General features: G+C 34.6%; 1 protein-coding gene across 1 annotated transcript in view; it reads left to right on the top strand.

The window, feature by feature from the left end:
• Window positions 1-20007, top strand: part of MALRD1 (MAM and LDL receptor class A domain containing 1) — a 612855-nt gene that overhangs the window by 398996 nt on the left and 193852 nt on the right. The window contains exon 29 of the mRNA XM_036841268.1: window positions 6380-6563. Within this exon, the coding sequence (XP_036697163.1) occupies window positions 6380-6563 (184 nt within the window). The remainder of the gene's footprint in view (window positions 1-6379; window positions 6564-20007) is intronic.

Here is a 20007-nt window from a genome sequence, read left to right as displayed (position 1 = left end):
AACATCCATGTGCAAGTTTTTGTATGGGAATAAGTTTGCAATCTTTGGATAAATACCCAGGAGTGAGATTGCTGGATCATATGATAAGAGTATGACTAGTTTTGTAAGAAGCTGCCAAAATGTCTTCCAAAGTAGCTCTGCTATTTGGCATTTGGCATTTCCACTAGCAATTTGAGAATTCCTGTTGCTCTACTTCCTTACCAGCATTTGGTGTTGTCAATGATCTGGATTTTGGCCTTTCTAATATGTGCAGTAGTATATCATTACTGTTTTAATTTGCTTTTCTCTAAGTACATATAATGTGGGCATCCTTTTATATGTGTATTTGCTATTTGTATATCATCCTTGGAGGGGTATCTGTTAAGGTCTTCGCCCTATTTTTAAATCAGGTTGTTTGTTTTATTGTTGAGTTTTAAGTGTTTTTGTGTATTTTGGATAACAGTCTTTCTGAGAAGTATTTTTTGCAAATATTTTCCCCCAGTTTGTGGCTTGTCTCTAATTCTTTTGATTTTGCCTTTCACAGGCTAGAAGTTTCTAATTTAATGAACTCCAGTTTAACAATTATTTTTTTCATAGATCATGTCCTTGGTGTTTGTTGTATCTAAAGGCATCATTATCCAAGAAGTTAGAACATTCTCTAGCACCATATACAAAACTAAACTGAAATAGATTAAAGACTAAATGCAAGACCGAATACTATAAAACTAGAGGAAAACTAGGCAGAACACTCTTTGACATAAATCACAGCAATATTTTTTTGGATCCATCTCCTAGAATAATGAAAATAAAAACAAAAATAAACAAATGGGACCTAATTAAACTTAAAAGCTTTTGCCCAGCAAAGGAAACCTTGCACAAAGCCTGTTAAAACTCTGATTCCATCTGTTTTTAAAATTCTGCTTTAGATGTTATATGTTGTTCAGTTTATTGTCATCCTTTAGTAGATATTTGGCCTCTTAGAGTCTAGTTACTTTGGCCTGTGAACTCTTGCATCTATAGTAATGTGAGGTGCTCTCTGGTGATTTAGGAAAAAGCAGAATACCAGCCCTTTGCCTGTGTCCATCCAGGTGAATTTAAGGAAATGTGAATGAAGGGTGAGCCTTACAGCAGAGAGACCTAAGGACCACAAAACAACTATTGATCTCTTCCATTAGTTGCCACTGGGCAGCATCTCTTCTCCTATCATCATTTGAACCTTTTAAATATTGGAAGCAGAAGTGTAGGTGGCAAACTCTGTAGATTGTAATTCACACCCCTAAGAATTTGAAGGGGAATTGGGTAGGAAGAGTGGACTTATCACCTCTTATTTGAGCAGGATTTTAACTGCTTTGATACCTCACAGATATTACAGCCTGAAGTTGAATTACTGTTTTCTTGAAGAGTCTGGCAATCATTGTTCCAAGCAAGAGGAAGGAAAACATGACCATACAGGAGCTCTCGACTACAACATACACTCTTATTGCTATTTCCAGCCACCTCTTCCCCAGACTGCTGCCACAACCACCACCATCACCACCCCCACTATTCGACACCGGTGTTCAAGACAACGTATAGCCTTCCCAGGTGTTTCTCAGTTTTTGTCTCTTTCTTTCTTTCTTCTTTCTTTATTCCTTCCCTCCCTCCTTCCCTCCTTCCCTCCCTCCCTCCCTTTCTTCCTTCCATCCTTCCTTCCTTCCTTCCCCCCTCTTTCTTTTCCTTTTACTGTTCCCCAAATCCATCCATCCCGTAGATTCTGTAGTTTTTCAGGATTGATAGTGGGTGATGGAGCCACCAGCCATTGTTAGCTCACCATCCTGACAATATGATTGTTTCTTGTATTATCAGTAGTCCGAAACCATAATGGAGAAGTATCACCATTATAACACACACTGTAATATAATCTAGAGATAAATTTATAATAAGTGTTAAGTTATTTATATAAAGACTATAAAATTTTAGTTAGTAGCATAAAAAGAGACCTAAACAAGTTGAAACATAAATGATATCTCAGGGTAAAATAATTCAATATTAAGTATTTCAGTTATGCATTAAATTATTCTAAGATTCATTTGGGAGAGTGAATGTATGAGGAAAACAAAAGAATAAAAAAAATATGAGGATAAAAATGTGACCTATTAAATATAACATTACGATTTAACCAACTCAAGTGTAGAAAGCTTAACTCCCTTTACATGTCTTTATTCTCACCCATTTATAATATTTTATGCCTTAATTATTTCCTTTATATACATTTTAGAATCATATTAGACAGTGTTTTAATTTTTTCTTAACCAATCAAATATAACTTAGAATTTAAAGAGGATAAGGAAATTTTGTTTGTATTTACTAATATTTTTGCTATTTTTTCTTCCTTCCTGGTGTTCCAAGAATTTCTTTTTTTTATCATTTTCTTTCTGTTTAAAATGTTCCTTTCGCCATTCATTTAGGGTAGGTCTACAGGTGATGTATTCTTTTAGTTTTCCTTCATTTAAAAAAAAGTCTTGGGAGGAGAGGTCTTGGGGCCCTTGGGGCATGATATAGGTGAAAGTCTAAGCTCTCTGGTCAGCCTTTGCTATTGGGAGTGGGGGTCAGATAGTAATTTTTCATATGGTATTTGGCTGTTTGTAGAGCTATTATTATCTAAATATTTTCATTCTCGCTGGACTTTCCTTTCCTGGTCCCTTGGCTAAAGAAAGAAGTAGTCTGCTATGTTTCATTCCAGGTTGTCAGATTTTGTGTCAATTTTGGAATATATGATGCAAAAGGAAAAGCTAGGAAACTCACCACCTTGTGCTCCCTTGAGTCCCAAGCTCCCTAGCTAATCTGCCTTCTCTCCACTTTTCAGAGTCTTCTTCTGTTTATACATAATTATGTATGATCTCCAGGGGTTTTAGTTGTTCATAGCAGGAGGAATATAGAAAAGGAAGTCCACTCAAATCTTCCCAGAAGAAGAAAATCTAGTGGCTTAATAAGTATGACATTGATGGAGGAATAGAAATCAGAAATTCATCAAGAAACTGTAGAAACAGGTTCAATATATGTTAAAGGTGTCAGTGGAAGAAAGAGTTTTGATCAATTGGTTTTGGAAATATTGGTTCATAATTTGGGGAAAATTTATATCTTTACCTCAAACATATGAAACAAATTCCAAGTGGCTATACTCCATTAATACATATCTATAACTTGAAGTGGCTCTATCTTTTTAGCATTTCTTATTGCCTTTCTTTACATAACCCAAAGGGAATGAGACTGGCATAAAGCAGGAAGACAAGCATACTGCCGAAACAAATATGCAATACATAAGGTAAATCATCGATATGCATAATACTTTTGGGAAATAAATTCAAAGTTGTGTAAAATGTTGAATTCTAAGAAGAAAGTATTTTTTCAATTTCTATAACTTAACCATTATTGTATTAATGTCTATTTTTTACAGTTATTAGTGTGTTTACTCACTTTTCAAATGTTTACTGCCTTGGGTTCTTGAATGTAACAACCACATGAACGCAATAAATGTATCCTTGGGCAGTAGCAAAGCCATGGTTGGAATTGAGAGATTTTTCTCTTTCTTAAAGTATTTAGAAAGAATTGGTATCAGAATTTTAACTAAATAAAGCAACAATGTCTGCAGAACAACAGTTGGGGGAATGGATATATAACCACTTCTTTAAAAGTTGCTCTGTTTTATGTTTCTATAGTAATTTTATGGTAATTCACTTTTATAGCTCACCTCTATTAAATGATTACCATCACAGGGTAGGCTTCCTCTCTTTTCACCTTCTTATTCCTGGTGTCTAATGTAGTATATGGCAACTGTGTGAGCATCAAATATTTGCTGAATAAATGATGAAAAACACTGGCTGGATAGGTCAATAAATAAATAAATCTCCATTGCACATTTGGATTAATACTTTTGATAATTATGGGAATATGATTTGGTATGTTATATCCAGAGTTGAATGAGAGCAAATATATTAGAATGATATATTACAATAACCCATCATTAGGTTGATCCATGGTTGGTTTTCTGAAGACTTAACCCTCATTTTTTTTCCTACCACATAAAACGACAATGAGTATATTATTTAAATCTCATTTATTAGAAAGCCAGTTGTCAGAGTAAAGAAATGGTTTGTATTTTATTGGTTAAAGTGATCACACAACCTTCTTTGTTGAAAACCCTTTTGGGGATTGGCATAGTGTATGAGTTGCTGAAACTGACTAATAGGAAAAATTAGCAAAGTGAATTAAGTTTGTTAATTAAAACAGACTTTTATCTATGCCTGTTATAGTGCTAAGTGTTAGATGCCCTCTACTTTAATCTTTAATTTAACTAATAATTCCTTTGGTTCCAAATCACTAAGACATCACTGGCAGTCAAAGACTAATGTTGAAAAAGCTTCTCTTCCTTAGTCATTAAAAAGATACGAAATTCCATTAATTAGGTGTGACTTTCCCATCCCCTTCAATGAAGAAGCTACGTGTGTCTCTGGGTGTAAAAATGTGTTTGTTGTTTTGGGGAGGATGTTGAAAGCTGTATCTATGCACTGTTAGTTGTTTTGCAAAGTTAGTTTTAGAGTAACTGATACAGAGTTCTACTTTCTCTCTGTTATTCTACAGAAGAGCCGCTTGATTTATCTGTATCTCCCGAAACAGAACAAGGTGTCAGCCACATTTATTAACATTAGTTCCCCTAAAGCATGGACCTATGAATGTGTAACTCTTTTGGATCCCCTCTTCAAGCATTTCTGTTTTTCTTTAGTGTACATTTTTTTAAAAAATCCGTAGATTATGTATATCACAGTTGTGTGCTATAAATCAATTGGAACATCTTGCTTGCTTTTCTAGATGCCGTTCCATTAAATATTCTCTTCTATTCCACTGTTTTGATTATAAGCTTCAGTGACAAAGTTTACTTGTGAATTCATCATGAAAACACAATACTGGACCCTGAAATATTAATTTTGGGGGCCTAACCATAAACATAATTCTATATATATTTCTTCTCTTTCTTTGCTATATATCCATCACCATGATGTGTTAACCTCTAATTCCCAATAAGGGCTATGCCCAGAATAGCAAAGAGCAACATATACAGTCTAAGCCTTGTCCTTGTGCTCGACTGACTTATATTCTGTTTTACTGTTGGTATCATTTTTTTGTGTCATTAGGGTTATGCTACATGTCATGTCATATCTTGTCATGTCATGTCATGTTATACCAGGATTGTTCATATATTAGAATATTGTACTGCTAGCAGACCAACCTTAGACATTCAGAGTGTTACTGACCCAGGTTCTTGAACTCTTTAATCAATAGAAATTGATAAGAGGTCAGACAAGAAATTCAGGCAAGGCTTTATTGGGACTCATGATACAGCACAAGCGAGCGAAAACAAGTGCCAGGTTCCCTTGCTCGCTCCCTGAGGGGGGGGGGGGTCCCTTAAATGGCGTGAGGGTATGGGGTCGGGCTGGAGGAATGGCTTAGGTGGTCTGCCCACCCCCTTGGTGGTGCTGTGTGCAGGAATCATGCACAGTCCCCTGCTTTTGCTCCTGGCACCTCAGAAGTGGCAGTTGGGTTTCAGTCTTTTTGTATCTTATTGTTCATAATTTGCCCCAACTGTGCATGCGTGCATCCCTTATAGTTTCTTTGCATTCTGTTGCTGAAGGAAACTTTTGTCTCAAGAGGAGATATTTAAACAAGTTTTCTTAGAAAATTAATTTTTCCTTTACCATTGAATAATTTGGTATAAAATAATTATTGTTGGTGCTCATATAATAATTATAGTAGAATTTTATACATATCCAAAATCATATAATCATATAATCGAATTTTTGAAATCTGGTCCTAGAAATGATCACTTGCCCTCTGTGCTCAATTCACTTCACAATTTCTTATCATATCCATCAGGGATATGTGATTTCTCCCACATATTCCTCCTCTTATCACTCTTTTCTCTTTCCTTATGTAAGTTATTTAAGCTCTGTAAAGGAAGGTGCAATACCAATGATTCAAGAATGTGAGTAGAAAGTTGGTGGGAAGGGTACCTAGAGCTGTAAACCCAGGGCTTCTGTAAACTGTTCAGATTCCATCAAATATCCATTGAGAATTTTGTGTGCAAGCAAGGAGAAGTGGATTTAACTGAGTAGGCCACTTTCTAATAATGATGTCTCTGAAAATAGCGAAACAAGTTTACTGCTAATCTTGCTGTATTGCTTTTGGGAATACTTAGTAGATTAATGAGCCTCTGTTTTGATGAGGTAAAGTATATCATGAATATTATCAGTTTTTTTAATCAGTTTTCACTGATCAAATGCTTCTGTTCTAAATAATTGTTGTTGTTATTTTTTCCTTCTTTTGTGTTTAATTATTTGCCTAATGCAAACTTCTTTACCTTCAGACAGAGAAAGGACTATCAAAAGTATGGCAAGAAAGTAAGCAGAACTCTGGTGATCATTGGCAAAAGGCTGTCATCCTTCTAGGAAAGTTAAGGAATTTTGAAGTCATATTTCAAGGTATCAGAACAAGGGATCTAGGAGGAGGAGCTGCAATTGATGACATTGAATTTGAAAACTGCATGACTGGTAAGTTTCTGGAAAGCGCTGCCATTTGGAAGCGCATTTATAATCTAGCCATTTTATCTTTGCTTCATATTTATAAATTGTTCTGCAGTTACGTATTTTGTACATATATAAAAATCAATCGAAAGAGATAATTTCATAATGGTTGAACTTAGTTACATGTTAAGAGATAATAGTTTCTCCTTCCTTTAATTACACAAGTAATTCCTCTCTTCCTTCTGCATCATCCCCTTTCTAACATGCAGAAGTGTTGTCCTTTGAATTAATTTTCAACAAAATTTAAAATATAAGCCTAATATTCACATACATTTATGTAATTTAATTAATTTTAAATGAATCAGTAAAAAGGGTTAGAAAGCTGGAAGTTAGTGGATATATAAGAAATACATACAACCAGGTATAATTCAAGCAGAACTTAAATTGAGAGCTATGCTTAAGGAATTTAAAATGCTACCCTAGCAAGTGAATAGTAACTTGAAAAAATATGCTATCATTTATCATGCTTCTAAATGTGAAGTATAATTACACTTAGATTTTCTTTACAAAACTACCCAGAAAATGTCAAAAATAATTATAAATACATTTGTACAGTTTCACAGCTGGCAAAGTTTCTTTCTGAGGAGTCATTCTATCTGATTTCCAAAATAGTACAGTGTGATATATCCTGCCCATGAAAGATATGCCTTCTGTGGTTTCTTACACTGACTCACTTAGAGGCAAGCCCCTGGGACTGAAGAGCTAAACCTGAATGCTGTTTAATTCTGTTGCTGCTTTCATATTAAAATATCACTACACCAAGGCAGTTCAAAAATGTGACTTTGGTTTTTGGTGCTGTTAAAGCATTTGCTCTCTTTATGACCAGGGCTGGTGAAAAGGATTCTGCTTAGAAGTCAGTCTTTTGGAGTTTGAGTCTCTCCCACACACCCCACCATGTTTCCAGCAAAGGTGGCTGATATTCAGCTACTATATATATATATACATACATGCATACATATACACATACATACACACACATATACATAGGTACATATATATTACATAAAATCAGAATTCATGCGCCCTAGGTGAGCACAGGGAACACAGAGCCCCAGGTATCTATGTCAAGCAAAAGACAGGGTTTGGGCTTGGAGATGTTTAGGAGAGGGTTCCTGGACCACAGAAAATGGGATCTGAAAATATAATCATGAAAAGGTATCTTAGAACGTGCTTTTTAAACTCTTTTCTAGTAACTTTCCTAGTAATATGCTAAATTTCTATTAGAGTTTGTTACTCAACTTATAAATGATTCTGGCAAGTTCAAAAGGAAAAATTCTTCAAAGCTTTTTCTAAGATTTTTAGAAAGAAAGAAGCTTTTATTAAACAGGAGAGCTTCTTTTCCTCTCAAGGGAAGCAGAATGATTCTTGGATGGGCTGATTCAGGGCAGAAGAAAACTGAGAGTTATTATCCCAGCTCTGCCAAGTTTCATGTAGAAATGTGGACTGTTTTTTCCCTTCGTTTTCTTTCCCTTCTTTCTTAAGTCTGTGAAAATTTACATGATTATAACTCATTTCGTTCAAGTTGATCAAACATTCACCATACTGACTAATACTTTAATGTCTTATACATTTAGTGATATATGACTTTAAGGCTTTCTTTGTCATAAATAAAAAAGGCAAATTTTTGTTAATTGTAGTGAATATGGTCAACTGTATGTTGAATATATTTTAGGAAGAAGTAACCATTTTTTAAATAGCTAGCCTGCTACAAATAATGAGGATTTTCAAATTATGTTTTAGTTAAGATAGGAAAAAAAAGTATTTTGCAAAAGTTTAAAAGACTATGTTTGGAACTAAAAAACAATGATTTTTTTTGTCCCCCTAGTTTTAAATCATATGCCAGTAAAATAGCAGTGCTGTGAAAAATGAGTAACAGGAAGCAAATTAGAGCATAAGTTACCCTATGTTGTTTTCTAGTATAGCCAATTTGGAAGAGAATGGTATCTGACAAAACACCTAAACATCAGAGAGGCAGTGTAGAATAGTGGTTAGGAACAAGGTGTCCAGTCAGACTACCTGGATGTGGAATCTGGCTCTGCCACTGACTAGCTTGGGTGAGTTTCTTCATTTCACTTTGCCTCAGTTTCTTCATCAATAAAATGGGGTTGATAAAGATAGCACTTCTGTCATAGATTTCTGTGAATGTTAAATATGTTAATATATGAGAAGTGCTTAGAATAGTCTTGGCACATAGTAAAATTTATGTATTACATTTTATTGTTATATTCCATCATCATTATTATTAACTATGCCATATTTTCAAGTGGTGCTTTATTGCCCCATATTAGGAAACCAGCTTCAAATCATATGCAAACAGGTCACCATAAAATCTATCATGGAATTGTTGCTGTTCCCCACTTGAGACGAAGAACTTAAAAAATGACAGTGTTCATTTCTCTGTCACATCCTGCCAATCACAATAGAGCACATAGTGTATGATACCATTTATGTGAAATGCCCAGGATAGCAGATATGTAGAGACAGAAGTAGATTAGTGGTTACTTAAGGCTAAAGAGTATGGGGTAGGGAGTGACTGCTAATGAATATGGGGTTTCTTTATGGGGTGATGAAAATATTCTAAATTTTTATTGTGATTGTAATACAGCTTCATAAATATACTAAAGCCATTAAATTGTAAACTTTATATGGGTGAACTTAATGGTATGTAAATTATACTTCAATTTTTAAAGAGTATTTTAAATAAATTTTTTTAAAAAGTCAAAGCCTAGTTAACAAAGCCTATAAGCTATGGAGAACGTATGCAACAAAATTAAGTGAAAATACATCCCTGTAAAACCCAGTATAAACAGGATCTGTATGCTGTTTATGTCTATAAGAGAGAAGCCAGGAGAATCATGAAAGGGCCAACAGATATTCACTGGAAAAATGCAGTCACGTGGTTTGAGAATGACAGGTAAAACTGGGAGGGGTTTCACCCACTTTTAGAATAAGTGGGTCCAAGGGGTCTGTGGTTAGGTCTGTGGGGCTAGAGCAGTCTAGACCCCATGAAAACTCAAATGGATCCATCAGGATTCCTTTCTAGGACAGTAGCCCGCATTCAAAAAACAAAACAAAAAATGAACAAACAAATAAAAACATCCCTGGGAGTAGAATCAAAATTAAATAGACTAAATACAGATGAAGGATAGTGAAGACCCACATCAAAGAGCTGGAGGGGAATAGAGCCAGGAAATTTCAAAAAGCAAATCATCATATTTTTTATAGATTTATATTGAATCTATAGACTTATAATCCTTTTTAGGGTCCTAACAGACTACCTCTGAAATTTTTCTTGGACTTTCTGACAACTCTGTAATCTTTGCATAGTTTTTTAGACTTGAAAGTAATGCAGAACAAAGTTTTAAATTGATTAAGAGTGAAAGTGGAGAAGGCAGAGGATATAGATGAGATATATATTTGATGGTTATCTACCTTACCCGCAAATAAGAAAGCTACTTGAGCTTCATATTTATTTTTTACTTTCCATTCAAAAACATATAACTCAGTTTATTAGATAATATTTAGTACATGGCCAACATAAAGCTAGATATACGCTTTTTTATTTCTTTGCATTCTGAACACATCATGGTGCTATCTTCAATTTGCTATCAAATTTATCATATTTTTCTAAAAAGAAAAATAAAATAAAAGAATAGGCATATCTTTGTTCTGTCCAAAGATACATTAAGAAGCATATCTCCTTTTTGGAAGCAAGTAGCTTATTCATTTTTACAAAGTGACATTATGAATTCAGTATTTCCTCTTTTTAAATTCAAGTTGATTTAAAGATGATTTGTACAAAAATCTTATAAAATGCAACCACCATTCTATGGAATAGAAAAGTAGAAAGAGAATTCATATAGAGAGGAAAGGAATATTCCATCACTGTAATTTATAAAAGTGCCAATTCTAAATTTAAATGGTTACTCATTTTCAATCAACATTAGTTATTAAGTGCAATCATTTATTACATACAATCATCCAGCTGATACTTATTGAGTCTACTATTAATACTAAATATCATTTATGTCAGTTTTGCAACAAGACCATTAGGTGCAAATCCTGGTTTACCCACTTGTACCTGCTCCATGGTTTTAGGTAAGTTATGTAATCTTCCTTTGTCTTATTTTTCTCAGCCGGAAAATGGTGAGAATACTGCTTCCACCTCAAAGAACTCTCACAAGGATTAAATCATTTACTTTATATGAAGTACTTTGAAGAATGCATGGGGTACAGAAAGCACTGAATATTTTTGGCTAAAATATAGATGAATAACATTGGCAAAAATCTTAACATTGTTCTAGACACAACACCTTTAAACATATCAACGTTTAAAAGCTTGTTCTGTTCCGTTCACATGTCCAGCAAGCCTTTATCGCTTGGCTAGCCTGCAGAAAACTCTGTGCAATGAACTGTGTGCACCTCCTCGGAGCAGGGCTGAAATGCCTGTGTCACACAGCGTTTGGCTTTCCTGATTTTTCCATTTCCACTCTCACTGCCCCTTTCATGACGCCCGGCATTTCCTCCTCTTCCCCGTGTGCCTCTCCCCCGTCACCATGCCTTCTGCTGCCAGGACTGCTCTGTGAACAGTCTCCAAGACACTGGTAAACCCAGGACCTCAGGGTGGGAGCCAATAACATTATAAGACGTTGCCTTTTCCACTGAAAAATCTGGAAGATCCAACTGAATGATGACCAGTTTTCCATTGGGGGAAAAGGAAGAAATAATTCAGGGACTAGCAAATGCTTCCAGAAGTCAATAAAATCTTCTAAGTAGACAGTAGCACAGTAGCTACTCTGTCTGTCTCTAAATTCATACAGAGCAAAGCACATCATGTTTCCCTAGATAATCCTAAATGTGAAAGGAAGGAAATACCTTGGGGATAAAGTAAGAGAAGACAGAATCATTATAATTTCAGATGTTTAGTACATTGTCTTCACACATAACTTGAAAAGACTTTCCTTTTTATTGTAACCCCTTGAAAACTGTGTGTATGACTCCTAAGTGTACTGTCAGCAGTAATTGATTTGGAGTGAAAAATAGTGGCTTGATGATAATGATTTCAGGGCAGCATCACTCTGAATTAAACTGAACTTGGGAGATCACAACACAGTGATTGCTCTATACAGAGTTCACAAATACATTAATCTATACACAGAACCCTGTGGAGTGACTTCAAAACTTAGTTTCTTCAGTTAGTTTAGATGAAAAGCTGTATTTCTTCTCAACACGTGAGTGTTCCAAGTGCTGCATTTAGGTCTCCCACAGTTTTCTTTTAAAGTAAATGTGTGTCAGAAAAGAAAAAAGAAAGGAAGATGATAGTCAGTAGAAAAAATAAATATCTCACCCTAAAGAAATAATTAAAAGTGACTTTTATTTTTAATAACTAATGGCTAGATAATATGTAGCGCTGTATAATGTAAGGGTACATAAATGATGGATGAATGGGTGGATGGATGGAAGGATAGATAGATGGACAAATAGATGGGCAGACAGATGGATTGATAGAAAACATTTATTCAAATCTTGTTATATGTGTGAAAATTCAGAACAGATCCCTCATTGAGTTACATTCTGCTGGCTGATGCAGACAATAGGCAAAGTAATGTGTAATATTGTGTCATGTAGTATTAGGTGCTGTGAAGGATATAGGGAGAAAGTGAGGGAGAATTATTACCCTGATAGAGTAGTCAGAAACAGACTCTGAAAGTTACAGTTGAGCAAAGGCTTAAAGGTACTAAGAGGCAACCACGCAAATGCCCTGAATAAAGCACTCCAGGTCTCGGGACCAGCAAGGGAGACTTACTAGGAGGGAGCGTTTTGCTGGAGCAGAAGGAAGTAAGGGTGGGGAGATGGCAGTGGGCCTCATCATGCAGAACTTTGTCATCAGAAACACCTGCTCTGTACTAACGATCATCTCACAGCACAGAGGGTAAGCAAGCAGACTCTGGCTTCCTAGGTTTAAATCCTGTCTCTGCCACTTAGGTGCTGTGTGACCTTGAATAAGTGCTTATCAACTCTTTATCTCAGTTTCTTTATGGCAGTAAAAATTGAACCTACTTTATAGGGTAATTGTGAGGATTTCACAAGTTAATATATGCCAAGAGCTTTGAACAGTAACTCTCTTCGTAGTAACTACTCAGTAAATGTTAGACATGATTATCATTGAAATCCTCACCATCATGTTTAATTTAATTTTCATTACAACTCTGGAAAATTGAGGGATCCAGAGGTTACGCTAAATAATACCAGCCAGCTTGATTTCTTTACTGATGCTTAATGGCACAGAAACAGCTATATTTAGCCGTAACAGCATAGAATACTACAAAAATCATGATGAATACTATGGCGTAAAAGCAATCAGACAACACCTGCCACATCTAGTTTGCCAGTAGTTTCAAATGCTCTTGAAAGAAAACAAGCAATATCAGACATATCACTTGTACTCCTAACAATGATGTGTTTTAGTAACACTAGTTGAAATATTTTAAACATGGTATATCCTGTTTTTTAAAAATTTAATGTTCAACCAGTCTTCATTGTTACAGACTTGTTTTATTTTGGATCAGAAAGTTTTTCAGTAAGAGGAGGGAGGGAAAATAAAACAAACTTTATGAACGGATGTTATAGGACTTGAATGAGATCCAGTTCACAGCAGTTTCTTTCTTATCTGATTATATATAACTTTTTATTCTAGGTTTTCTTAAACACCTTTTGTACATAAGGCTAAAAATTTCTGCCAAGAATTGAATGTAATTTTGTTAAATATATTCTATATGTCAGAGCCAATTCATATCTCTAAATTAAAACCTGATACTTTCTGTGAACTTTATCTGTTTGGCTGGTGAAATGCCCAGTGGTTCTCAAATAGTCCTGAAAAAGACTATGAAAATTAGTCTTAACTTGAAGTAACTACTTTACATTTCTGCAAATATCTTTTCTTGATTAACAAAAAGTATCACAGTCATGCTTAAAAATATTCATTATAATTATATATATCCTGATTATATTCCTCTCCCAACTTACATATCAGTATCATTAAGATATCCATCCATACATAAATGCATATTTACTAAGTATATACCATATATTATGCAGAAATTAAGCATTTTGACTTTTCAAAGAAAGGTAACTAATTTTTATTGATTCAGAAGTTTAATTCTTTATCAAAAGGGAAGAATGGTGATCTCAATTCATTGATTTATAAACAAATTATTACAAAATTTTTAAACCTACCATTGTACGTTATAGAGATATTTACTATTTTCGAAATATCAATTTTCTCCCCCATGTGTCCCAGACCCTTTCAGGTAGGTGGATCTGTGTAAAAAAGCTCTGGCCAGAGTGCTGTGAGGAAGTGAGATGTGTCACTTCCAGGTTGAAGCATTTCCAAGCTGGTGTACAACCCACCTGGTCTCCCTTCTGCTGCTGTGGTAGAGGACACCTCACTTTCCAGGTGATGTGTCTACATCTGCCTGGTCCCCTTGAGTTTGCAGAGGAAAGTCCCTCTGCCAACTTGTTTTAGACATATATAGCAAGTGACCCAAAAACTGGTGTTTTTGAGATATGGAGATTATTTTTTAAGTGTCTTATAATCTAGTCAGATCTAACTAACACACCGTGCAATTTCCTACCTTAAATAGAAGAATATTATTTACAGTTAAGGCTATGATATAAAAAATATATGTACCCTTCAGATTCTAATACTCCAAATATATTAAGAGAGAACATCTAACAGCATCCCTAGCTCCAGTCTTACGGGGAAAATAGTCAGAAAATGAAGTCCACACTAAACAAAATTCAAAACCAATAAGTAGAGAAAGTCCTTGTGGCATCAACCCTCTCCTTCCAGTCATTGACAGCTGTAGCCCTCACTTTGCTTTACTGCTTGAGTTGATTTGAGCCAGGCCTCAAGGGAGAGACTTCCTTGTCATGGTCAACCAACATTGTTCTTCATTAAGCCTGAGAGCCAAGTTATTTGCTTCTCGTAAAATCAGGGAATAGATTCTTATTCCTGGTTCCATGACCATATTTTAGACAATAGGACTAAGTAATTGAGTTTATTATATCTTTAATCAGCGATTTTAAATTAAAAAATCAAAACCATGAATGGATCTAATTACTTTAATGTTGTGTTCAAGGCAACCATTATTACATACCTAGAAAATATCAGATATTACTTTATCGTTCAATAATCTTTATAAAATTAGCATTTCAATGTCAAAAGGTCTACATTTAAAGATGTAACTGTAATCATATCATAGTGATAAACTGAATGTTATAATTAATGTGATTATACTTGATTATAATCAAGCACAATGATATAACTTGGCTCGTTCATAATATTAAAAAAAATATAATTACTTGAGCATACGTTTTAGTAAGCCTTAAACAGCCCTTGAAATGTCCCTAGGTTCAAATGAAGGCTACTGTAAATCTGAATCCTAACATTATCCTCTATTCATGAAATTTCTAAGTAGAATTTGTTTCAATTACAATGAACATTTCCCCACTTAATATCTAGGTCAGTAAGACCATTACATAGAGAATTTGTGACAATATGGCATTTCAATTTTTACTGAATTATGTTTTATTAATTATTTTCTAATCAAAATGAATATTAATGTTTATCAATGAGACTTCCATTTTACACTGATATATATATATTTTTTTCATTACACTATTGAAAGATAAACTCTTCAGTCCTGAAACAAATGTGTATATATATATATATATATATATATATATATATATATATATATATATATATATATATGTAGGATATACAAGCTACAGGTGTACTCAAAATAAGTAGATGTGGAACTCAATAAATTTATATCCAGGTGGTTCAAACATAAATAGGTTTCAACTAAATCCACAGGTATTTATACATGCACAAATATTAGGCCAGGACCAGAAACCAATTTTTTATCTATTTGATGAAACACACACACACATACATACACACGGAGGCATGCATGAGTTTCTAAAAAATCTCCTATTTTGAATGATCACATAAAAGGGCTTATGGGAAAACAGGATTAGGTCAAACCACTATAAGCATAGATAACCGAGCTATATAGCACTAGTATAAACAAAAGCAACCATAATAAAAATACAGGCACAGTTTAAAGCATTTTAAAATCCTAATAAATAGAGGAACTTTTCAGCAAATGTACTACTTTACCTAAAAAGGTGGGTAGGGTGCGATGCAAGGAATCTTGATGAAAGGGTGGTGTAAACAAGAGTTTAAGGTTGTTGAATTATGGAGACATGGGAAAAGTGACAAAAGACCAGGAAAAAATTTTAAAAACATACAACAAATAAGCATTTCCAAAAGAGAGCATGTGGAGAAACAGAGAAAAGAAAGACGGGCTGAGGTGCATACTCAACAGCCCATCATTCTTCTGTGGCTCTCCGGCTCAGCTGTGTTAGTGTCCTTCCCTCTCATCTGCTATGCCTTGGAGGCACAAGACATTACTGTAGAGGGAAGAATCATGCAGGCATCCACACAAATTCTGTGTTGTATTGACTTAATTCCTTCACTGATTAGTTGCATACAAACTTCACTGTTTTACAGAGACCTGCGTAGCATACGTGAACTTCAAGACAATAGAAGGAAACTAATATATATTGAACACCTACCATTGTGGTTGACATCATGAAACTAGACCCAGCGCATCTCTTTTAAGAAGGGAATAAAGATGTTTAATACAGAAGGAATTCTTGAGGGATTTGAGCAAAATGAGTCACACACATTGTTTGGAAAGTTACCTCAGAGGAACTGGGAAATACAGTTTTAAACTGTTGATTAAAAGGTCAGGAAGGAGCTCAGCAAAAAAGAAAAAAAGTGTGGTTTGGATTTCTTTCCACTCATTTACTTTTTGGCCTTTCAGTCTTTATACATCCTCATGATCATTTCTGGGAAGCCTCTAGTTTAATTAGGTCTAGTTTAATCGCCAGTAGCGTCAAATATAAAGAGTTTATTTAAGGGTATGAGGAACCTCAGGAAACCCAAGCTCAGGAGCGCAGTTCAGCTTCAGGAAGGTTCTAAAACCAGGGATTGAAAAGAGGGAACTTGAGCTGTGATCTTTCTGTGCCTCTTGTCTCTTTTAACTGCTTCCCTCTGCACATCTGTTTCGGGCCCCTCTCTGTGGAACCAGCTTTCTATGCTTCACCATACATAGGCAGAAAATGTGACTACACTGCAGGATTCAAGAGCCTCAAAACACTGTTGCAAAAACACATTAGTTATATTTCTAAATTCTCTGGTAGATGATTACAATTGACCTATCTTGGGTCAAACAGCCATCTTCAGACTAGTTAACTAGTCTGACGTCAGGGATATGTACAGACATGCCTACTGAGCTCCCACCTTGGTGACCATATGGATGAGGGGATGAGGGGGAGTCATCAGATGAAGGGAGTGGGGTAAACAAGTCCACTCTCGACTCACTGAACACGTATTCTTAGAATAGTATTCATTCAACAAGTACTAAAACAATACCTCCACAAATAAGTACACAGATGAGTTGGTTATTCCAATAGATGGCTGGTCTAATGGAGTAGGTAAAAAGTAATAAATTGCGCTAGAGTATTGCAACAGAAATAGAGAGGGGAAGATGGCTGAATGAACTAGTGGGGGGAGACACTAGTTCAGGATGGATGCTTTAGTTCCAGTCATGATGTCAACCTCCCAGCTGGCAGGAAAAAAATAAGGTAGGAGAAAAAAGCAAAGGGCACATACCAACTGTCCTTTAAAAGGTTTCCTTGAAGCTGTTGCACATCAATTCCACCTATAACTAATTAGCCAAAATCTTGTTGCATGGTCAAACTGGAAGGAAATCTAGGAAATGTGTTTATTCAAAACTAAGGATGAGGAAGGAAATGGACATTTGTTTAGAGAATGACTAGCCTACCACCAGTTCCTACCAGGTAATATCCCAGCCTAAGGGTATACAAAATTATGACTTTAATATATAATGTCAATAAGAATGATTATTAAAATGTAAATTTCCACTGGCAACCCTTCATCCGCTGTTGTTTGCTGTTTCTTCACATGCCACCTGTTAAGGTTGCTTATTGCTTAGTTCTCCTCAGCCTTTGGCCATGTTCGCCTGTCTCCATAATTCAACACCTTGAACCTTTCTTAAACCCCCATCTCTTCCATCAAGATTGCTTTCCCTTTTTAGTTTAGATAAATTAATTTATCTATTTCTTTAAATCCTGCTCAACATCGGTTTTCATTCGATTTCTGCAAGGAGTTTTTTTCTAATTTAGTAGGTGAAATGATATAGCATTTTAATTTACATATGTGGTTAAATAATGCAGTTAAATCTTTTTCTTTAAACCAGTAAGCCTGTCGTTGGTCATTCACATTTCATCTTTTGAGAACTGCCCATTCATTTCCTTGTCAAAAATTTCTGTTGAGCTGTTTGCTTCTTGTATTGATTTGGACATGCTTTTTCTTCACTAATTATATAAACATTCTTTTATAAGATAAAATATAAGTATGCTTTTCTTGCTTTTTATTGTCTTTTGATATTGTTTATGGTACTTTTGATGAAAACATCCTCATCCAATTTATTTAATCTAATTTAATCAAGATTTTACTTTATAAGTTTGCTTTGTTGTTTAGCTTAAGAAACACCCTGAGATTAAATACTCTTCATGTTTCTTTCTGTTTTCCATCTTTACATTTTGGTGCTTATATTTAAATGTTCTTGAACCATACTACTTCATCACCACATATATTTTTATTAACTTTAATTATGCTTTATATTTTTGGTTATTCCTTCTTCCCAAGTGTTCTACCAGAAAGAAAAGTCACTGTAAGATTGTTTGTTTGTTTGTTTGCTTTTTCCTTTGCAACATGCTGGTACATTTTACTTTCCTAGTATTGTAATCTATTCTTTTCTTTTTTAATCTGTTGTACTTTGCACTGAGGGAACACCCTACATTCATTTCAGTTGTTTAGTTCTTAGTGGTTAATTAGGATTCTCTTAATTGTCCCAATCTAGTGGAAATTAAAATGTGGAATTAGGTGATTATCCTGATTATCAAAGACTCATGGGAATTCATTTGGAAGGGTGATGCTTTCATTTCCTTAATTGCTTTAAATATAAGCATAGCCCAAAGTATTAAAAGGGTCTTTTAATCTATAAAAAGCTAAATGTGTTGGTTGAACTAATAAAAAAAAGAAAACAAAAATATGAAAGTATTAATCAATAATTTTATTATTCATTAATTGATTTTTTACTCTTGTTAATATATTTCTAGGTCATTTTAGTGTGTTATTTTATGCCTAGATATATTTTTATGGGTTGAATCATTGAAAGTTATCTCATATATTAAATATTATAAACACATTGAAATGAAGTTGAGTGGAATACAGCTTTCTTTGAGCATTGGATGCAATTGCCCAATACGTTACGCAATGTCTGAAAGAGATCACGAGAACATAACGTATGCTCAGTAAAGCATATGGAGGCCTTCAAAAAGGCATAAAACATAGCCCCAGTGTTTAGATGATCTGAAAAATTCAGAATCTCCAACTTTCCAGGATTGGTCAACCTCTTTCTCTCTCTCTCTCTCTCTCTCTCTTTTCCCCCACTCTTTCTTTTTTCTTTTTCTTTCTTTTTTTTTTAACCAGGTTTACTTCCTATTGTGAAATGCATCAATGTTTGTGGCCCTTAACTCTGGCCTCACACCAAAATCTCCTGGGGAGCTTAAAAGAATATCTCTTCCCAGGCCCCATTCCAGACCAATTAAATCATTATCTCTGGATGTGAGCTCCAGGCATCCATAATTTTTAAAGCTTCAGATAATTCTAATGTGCAGCCAGCTATATGAGCCCTTATTATACATATAAAAGTGTATTTTAAATGTGTATTTTTAGCTTAATATTAAAATAAAATGATTCCCCCAAGTTACTCTACAGAAATTATGCTTATTACCTGTACTTCGGAAATCCTTATATGCACTTCTCCAATCATATATTTTTCCGCGAGAGGAAATCATTACCCTGCCTTTTATGATAATCATCTTCTTGAATTTAATTTTAGTTTTGGCATAACTATATTCCTAAATCATATTATTTAATTTTGTCCAGTTTCATACTTTATGTAAATAGAGTGATACTGTAAAATTGTATGTATTTTTGGTGACTTGCTTCTTTTTTAGCTAAAGTTTTTTTGAGATTCTTCACTACGCATGAAACTGTGACTCATTCGTTACCTCAATTTTATGTATTTATGAATGAATATTCCTAGAATAAGAAAGAATTTAATTCTATTTCTAATTTTTGCTTTTACTGAAATAAGTGCTAAGACACCTTATTCACATAAGATTGTGATGTTTGTTAAGATTGAATTTTGTTACAGCATCGACCTTCAAGTGCTTGAACTGGATT

The sequence above is a fragment of the Balaenoptera musculus genome, chromosome 2, assembly GCF_009873245.2.
Source record: "Balaenoptera musculus isolate JJ_BM4_2016_0621 chromosome 2, mBalMus1.pri.v3, whole genome shotgun sequence".
In the NCBI taxonomy this organism is placed as follows: domain Eukaryota; kingdom Metazoa; phylum Chordata; class Mammalia; order Artiodactyla; family Balaenopteridae; genus Balaenoptera; species Balaenoptera musculus.
Note: the sequence above shows the minus strand (reverse complement) of the source record. Positions and strands in the feature narration are given on the sequence as shown.